Source organism: Pteropus vampyrus, unplaced genomic scaffold (genome assembly GCF_000151845.1).
Source record: "Pteropus vampyrus isolate Shadow unplaced genomic scaffold, Pvam_2.0 Scaffold117, whole genome shotgun sequence".
In the NCBI taxonomy this organism is placed as follows: Eukaryota; Metazoa; Chordata; class Mammalia; order Chiroptera; family Pteropodidae; genus Pteropus; species Pteropus vampyrus.
In genome coordinates this window covers 69,516-76,715 of record NW_011888898.1, presented here as the reverse complement: position 1 = coordinate 76,715, position 7,200 = coordinate 69,516, and the positions used below count along the sequence as shown (strand labels likewise).

General features: G+C 43.8%; 1 protein-coding gene across 2 annotated transcripts in view; it reads left to right on the top strand.

Annotated features, from left to right (window-relative positions):
- The window catches only part of PFDN4 (prefoldin subunit 4), a 7,896-nt gene extending 921 nt beyond the window's left edge, over positions 1-6,975 (top strand). The window contains exons 2-4 of one of the 2 annotated variants that reach the window (XM_011365949.2): positions 3,731-3,838; positions 4,615-4,755; positions 6,575-6,975. In XM_011365949.2, coding sequence (XP_011364251.1) covers positions 3,731-3,838; positions 4,615-4,755; positions 6,575-6,706 — 381 coding nt within the window. In that variant the 3' untranslated portion in view covers positions 6,707-6,975. Of the gene's footprint in view, positions 1-3,667; positions 3,839-4,614; positions 4,756-6,574 lie in introns of those variants that run through there. The other variant, XM_023534079.1, reaches the window with a different exon arrangement.
- The last annotated feature ends 225 nt before the right edge of the window (positions 6,976-7,200 follow it).

The window sequence follows — 7,200 nt, the reverse complement described above, 5'->3', positions numbered from 1 at the left end:
TTGCCACACTCGCTGTCCCTGCGTCCCCCAGGCCCAAACCGTGTATGCTGAGGATGACGATGGGCCAGAGCCCGGAAGCCCTGCGTTTAGTCTCCCTGATCCTCCCAGGAATTTAGCCAGGGATACGGGTTTTCCCCGACTTTACAGATGGAGAAACTTAGAGCGGTTGGTGGCTTGGAAGTGACTAAGCTAATAGGAAGTAGAACTGGAATTCAAACTCCGGTTTTTTTTTTTTTTCCCAAAGCACACTTTTTCACCTACGAAGCAAGATAAACTCCCGTTTCGGGTTTATAATCCAGTAAGTCTACCCAGATGCTTAAAGATATCTAGAGAGTAGAAAAGTAAAATGGGCAGGGGGCAGGGAAATAATATCTGGTAATTACTGAGACTTTACTGTGTGCCAGTCATAGTTCTGAGGGTGTTGCACACATTATTCATTTTAATCTTACAGCCCTTTCAGGGGAGATACTGTTTTTATCCTTCCTTTAGATCTGAGGAGCACAGAGGCAAAGTTAGGATTTAAGTAAACACAGGTATGGGGGACTCTGGAGTCTGTGATTTTACTTCCATGATGTCTGATGAGAGTCCTCTGGCTGAAGGGATTTGCTTTCCAGGTTTCGTGCATGTTCTCATTGCATTTCAAGGACCACATGGGAACCGGCTTCCGTAGCTCTTCTACTCTGCAGCGCCCTGTAGTCTGAGCCACCTGTATCTGGTGCAAGGTGACCACCCGTCCCTGTGCATCCGAGATCGAGGGGTTGCTAAAACTGGGAAAGCCCCAGGCAAACCAGGAGAGCAGCTCTCTCCATTGGTCTGCCCTGCATTAAATTCTTATGGAGTACCAGAGTGGGCCCAGGGCCATGGCGATTCAGACAGGCCTGACACTTTGGGTGATTCGCTTTACCTCTCTTTTGCATTGAAATCAAACCCTCTGTTGTTAGGTACGACCTTTAACTCTGTGGAGTTAAGGATACTAGTCGCGTTTCACCCCGTTTGACAGGTGCGGAAACCGAAGTTCAGAGATGAAGCAGACTTAGAGGAATGGCAGTCCGGGGACTTTGCAACAATTTTGATTACTGACATTGTTTCCTTTCATTCATTCAGCAAGCCTTTTGAGCACAGACTACGGCACAGTCTCAATTTTCCATGATGGAGGTGACAGTAGTCAGGAACAATGATGTTTTCCTCCCCTATCATCATACCCTAGTAGGACATTGGCTCTGGGGGAGAGGCGGGCATCAATTGAATAGTCACACAAAAAACTAAAATTTCCAACTCTGATAAGAAGTGTGGAATAAAAAAGTCTTTGGAAAATGAAGTCTGGACTAAGGTCTGTTACGTGATCAGAGAAGATGTGGTCTGTCGGGTCCCGTAGGGAGGGGAAGAGAGGAAGCGAGATGTTCTTCTAGAGAGAGTTTCTCCTGCAAAGAGTTGAGTGCATTTAACAAAAGGAAGGCCAGAACGGTAAGAATCTGGGGAGGAGAGTCGAACCTTGATGGTAGAACATTGAGACGGGTAGGCGGTGGCCAAAGCATGAAGGATTTTCTTTATGTCAGTAAGGCTGGCGTGATAGGCGCGACATCTCGTAGATGTGTCCAGAGCTGTGAACACCTGACAGGTCAGTCATACAACACATTTCCCGCTGCCCCTCAGGAGAAAACAGGCAGGCACGCCAGGCGTGAGAGCGAAATGTCACAGGGTGCCCTTGGAGTGTAACAAAAATCGTTTGCAATCTGGCGTCCTTCACATTTGTAACACATTTCGTCCACCGGGTCATGACTGTGCTGGTGACAATGTTTAGCAAGACGATTTATCCTCCCATCTGCAGTTCTGCTGTCTAAGGCCTGGCGCTTGGCCACGAGGGGACCACAGCCTGCTGTGTGTCCATGGGCCCTCCTCAGGGGAGCCGTCTTTGACCTTCCTACCTGAAGGAGCCCCTTTCACTCCCCAGCCCCCAACACTTTCCACCCCATTTTACTGTCACCGTCCCGTGGATCACCATCTAGGAAAAAGCTTTGTCTTCGCCCATCTCCTCCACCAGAATGTAAGCTCGCCAGCATTCACGAGGGTGGGACCATGGCTCTGTTCACGGTGCCTGCCACACAGGAGATACTGAATTCTTACTGAATGAACACGTGCGTGAAAGGTGAATAGATTCTATATCATAGAGACTTGGGAGATACCCCGGTCGGGCTCCAGTGGATTTTCATTTTTATCTTGAATCTTGAGCAGTTATGTTTCCCTTAGGCCTAGCTATTTTTCTTCTAGATCTGGAGCTTTTCTTCCTTCGTGATGATTTTTGGTAAACGTTACTCGGAAGTAAAGCACTTACAGTGAAAAGCGACTCCATCCGCAGGCTGTGCTAGGTGCTCAGTGTATCAGCCCTGTGAGATAGGGCTAGGTTCCCCATTTTACAGGTGACAAACCCGAGGCGGCTCCAGAGGATCTTGCACGATTGGCCATGGTTCCTGCTGGCCCGGATTTGAATCCACTTTTAGGATCCCCAGCACTCTGTGCTGCCTCGAATACAGAGCAGCTCCTTCTTCCTTAAATTCTTATGGTCAGAACGACATCTGACTTCCTTTAAAGGAGGCATTCCTGAGCTTTGGGGGTGCTCATCCTTTTAAGAAGCTCGATGAGAGCTATGAAGACCCTTCCAGAAGAATGCACGTACATAGCTGCCATTTTGCATGTAATTTCAGGGGGTAAACGGATGTCTCAGTGTCCACAGACCCCCAGTTAGGAATTACCCCTCCCTGCCCAAACGAAGCTGCAGGCACTGTGGGAGTGTTCTAGATCAGTGGGATGGAAATGGAAGCCACCGCCGCTGCTAGTCGGGAAGGTGCAGACCCCTCCCTTCCTGCTGTGAGCAGCACCCCACCGGTGCATGCCACCCACCAATGTTTAGCCTTGAACCCCGGTGAGAAAACCACCATCGAGGAAATGCACTCCCGTGTTTGGTGGGGCTGCAATAGGAAACGCCGTCTCTGCTAGAGAGGAAGCAGGGGCCGAGTTCGCTCTACAGCTTTTCAGAAACCATATGCATGTGAGTCTGACCGGGCGTGATTCAGATTCACGTTCAGAAGCCGGGCATTCAGGCTCAGTTGTGTGTCTGGAAGCCTCGTGCTAGGTGCTTGCACGTGGATTACCCCATAAAGCCTCACGATGCCAACTCTGGTGTTCCCTGTGCCCTGTTTGCTTAGGGAATGGGTAGTCCTCGTGTCGCAAAATGACTTGAGTGCCAGCGTATCTGTATATGGACTTTGGTTTCTCTATGCAGTTCTTTGTTTCCCGACTTCCATACCCATAAACGTCATGCACATGGTTGAACACTCAAAGCTATATGTGTCACGTGTAAAGGATTGTTTTTAAGATGCCCACCGGGTCTTTGACGACGGGCCAGGTACATGCACAACTGTTTATTGGATGATGAGAGCCTGGGTCGGGGTAGGTGGGATTCTAGGCGTCTGCCTTTGTATTCCAACCCCTGAGCGCCAACGTCTGGAGGAGTCAAAGCTGCGTGTCTTACGTCATTGGTCACGAGAGAGCAGGTGAAGGTGGCGGGGGGGTGGTTATGTGCACCACTACTGTTATTAGCAAAAGGGCCAAAAATGGCCCTTGTTAAAACTACATGTGTATTTCTTTCCTCCTTTAAGTTATAACTGACTGCTCTTCCTATTTTATGAATGAGGGGAAACTGAGGAGCATCTGGTGTTTAACTGTTTTTCAGGCTGCAGAAGACGTCAACGTTACCTTTGAAGATCAGCAGAAGATCAACAAATTTGCACGGAATACAAGTAGAATCACAGAGCTGAAGGAAGAAATAGATGTAAAAAAGGTATTGAAAATATATTTCTAATTTAAGAAAAATAAAAGTTTTTCATACTATCGCTTTTTAAAACTGAATTCTATAATTTGTAATTTTATCTCTGGATGCTGTCGCAGATGACACGATCCTCTCAGTTTAAGAAGAAAGACGTTGTTTAAGGGACGTGAGATGACGTAGAGGTGGATTGGGGTGTGACTCAAGGCTGAGGTTCAAGGAGCAGGTCCCAGAACCACATATCAGAGGACTTGGCTGGGGGTGGAACGCTCTTGTCCCCACTGATCCCATTGAGGAAGCTGCCTCGTCAGATGTGGCTTGCTGCCACCGCCACCCCTGTCACCCCAAGCCCTCATGCCCATGGGCCAAGGTCCAGTTCAAGTGCATTTGATTGATGGAATTTAGTTATTATTTGCTTTCATCCTATCATCAAGCACAGCGGAGAACTGTAGGTTTGTTTTTTGTTTTTAATTCTCCCCTAAGAAAGCAGAATTCACCAAAGTGAGAAACTGTCACAGTAGGAGACATTTCGAGTGGCCACGGACACCGCTGTCTCCCACAGGGTGCTGGTAGCGATCCGGAACTATCCCGAGGACAATGTGTTAGCTCGCTCTTCAGTCCTTCCTTATGAAACGCCATCTAAATTTGTAGGAAAGTCTTATTTCAGTGCGATAATGCATTTGTGAAAGGCTCCCTCAGGGAGTTGGTGTCCCCAAATCAAAATTGGCTTTTAGTTTTTAACAGGGACTTTTGAACCCAGTTTTCATTGCCGTTTACTTTTGCGTTTATAGAAACAACTCCAAAATTTGGAAGATGCTTGTGAGGACATCATGCTTGCAGACGATGACTGCTTAATGATGCCTTATCAGATCGGTGATGTTTTCATTAGCCATTCTCAAGAGGAAACGCAAGAAATGTTAGAAGAAGCAAAGGTATAGTGAAGTGTGACCCCGGGTGATGACTTCTAACTCTTAAACTGGGATTTGTGTCATTATAAAGAACACGTGACTATAGGTGTAGGGAAAATAACAGATGGTAGTTAATATCTCACGGATTCTTACAATGTCCCACAGGTGCTCTGAATGCTTTGCAAGTGTGATTTTATTTAATCCTAACAGTAACTCTATGAGATAGGTGCTGTTAACCCCAATTAGACTTGTAGAGGCTTAGAGGGGCTATGGGACTTCCTGAAGGTGACAGGGAATAGTCCTGTGGCTTCAGAACCTGCGCTGGAAATAAAAAGTATTTAGAAACACAGAATATTGTATTAGAAGAGAAGAATCGCTCATAATTCCATTACCCAAAGATAATCACTGTCCACAGTGCACGTTTTCCTGGATTTCTTCCACGTCCTCCCCTCTTTCTTTGAATATTTTTGCTTCGCATTTTGGTCAGTTAACATCCTAGTAAGAGTATTTTCTCATTCTGTTCGATGCTCGTTTACCCAGCTGGTCTTCACTGGGAGCCTGCTCTGGGCCAGGCACACAGATTCTAACAGCATCATTTTTGATGACCGTTTCTTGCTATGTTCGTGGACGTGGATTCAGCTCACTCTCCTCTAATATCATCATTCGTTTCAAACATTTCCCTCCAGTAATTCTGTAGTGAGCATTTTTATACCTAAATCTTCATTCACGTGCAGGAAGTTCTTTTAACTAAATAACCTGAGAAGCGTAATTACTGGGTCAGAGTGCGAGTTTGTTGACGAATTTTGAGGTACAGGCAGGTCACAGTGTTTGTGTATGAGAAGCTAACGGCAGTTAAATATTTTCTGATTCTTTTAAAATTTGCTTCATTAACTTGACTGTTATTGAAAATGTTAGTCTACTTTCTTTAAATGTCTTAGAAAGCAAAACTTTTCATGAATTAAACCCACATTATGAAACCTTGGGAAGAACTAACACTTTTACTCCTGAATCTTCCCGTGCATAAACATCATATGGCAACCTCTTAACGTTTAAATCTTCTCTTTCGTAGTAAAATTTTGTAATTTGAGCTTTTTTAAAAAAAATCTTAAAATACTCTTCTTGGAAGTATTTCAAGATAAGTTTTTGTCACTATTGTGCAATCCTTCCTCCTTCTTCCCCCCAGATAGTAAACCTTTATTTTGCTACTCATTCATTCATTCATTCATTCATTTATTCCGAAAGTATTTGTTAAGTGCTTATTCTGTACCAGAATCTACCATGTGGTAGGGACACGGGACAAGAAATCACATCTGGTCCCTGCCCACACGGAGTGTGTCATCTAGCTGGAAAGTCCTCGTAGTTAGGGAAAAGTTCTGCCAGATTTTGACTATAAGTTGCTGTTCTTAATGATCGGCGACAGTATGAATTTTTAGCATTTCCCCCCGTTTCATAGCCTTTTCTGTGGGAAGTTGGAAGAGGCTGTGTCGGAACCCGTGCTTGTGACCAGCTGTTTACCGGAAGTGCCACGGTGTTCTGGATGGCTCTTCCTTTATTAGGGTAGGATAATTTAGAAATTAATTTTCTTATATCTATTACGTGTTTTAAATCAGCAAAAACTGAGAAAGCAAGCTTGATTTATCTTACAATAAGCAGATATAGACCAGGAATTAAAAATGCCCGTGTTCAGACTTTTGGCTATGATCTAGTTATCAGCATTATTGATTTAGTTGCCTGTCCCAGTTTAGGAAATTCTTGACCTAAAACTCTTCCCAGACGTTTTGTCAGACACGGATCCTCAGCAACATCTGGTCGAGTAGAATTAATTTGAGCGATTTTTTTCCAGAAAAATTTGCAAGAAGAAATTGACGCCTTAGAATCCAGAGTGGAAGCAATTCAGCGGGTGTTAGCAGACTTGAAAGTTCAGTTATATGCGAAATTTGGGAGCAACATAAACCTTGAAGCCGATGAAAGTTAAACGTTTTATAATACTTTTTAAAATTTGTTTAATAAACTTGAATATTGTTTAAATGATAATTTCCTTTCTTCAAATGATATGGAGAGCAAAACTTTCTTTTTTTAAAAAAAATTTTCTTTTATTTAATGGAAACTTGCCTATTTTCACATGTCTTGCTTATTTATTTTATATTTTTAAAAGAAGACAGTATTCATCTATGTATTTTGCATAACGATTATATCAAATGTAGGGATTGATGTCATGTTATTAAAGACAGTTAAGCAATCGTTTATGCTTCTATATTATCATTTAGAATATCTTGCAGTTTTTGTAGGGAATCTCACAGTTGTGTTACGTTGTTTATGCTGATTTCCGTTGCTATTTACATGGTGAAAGGATAACAGAGAACTAACCTGACTTCACTCATTTCACAGCTGAAACTTGGTCATATAATAAGAAATATGTAGATATTTTATTTTAAAATATGCAGTATATATTCTATCAGAACCTACGTA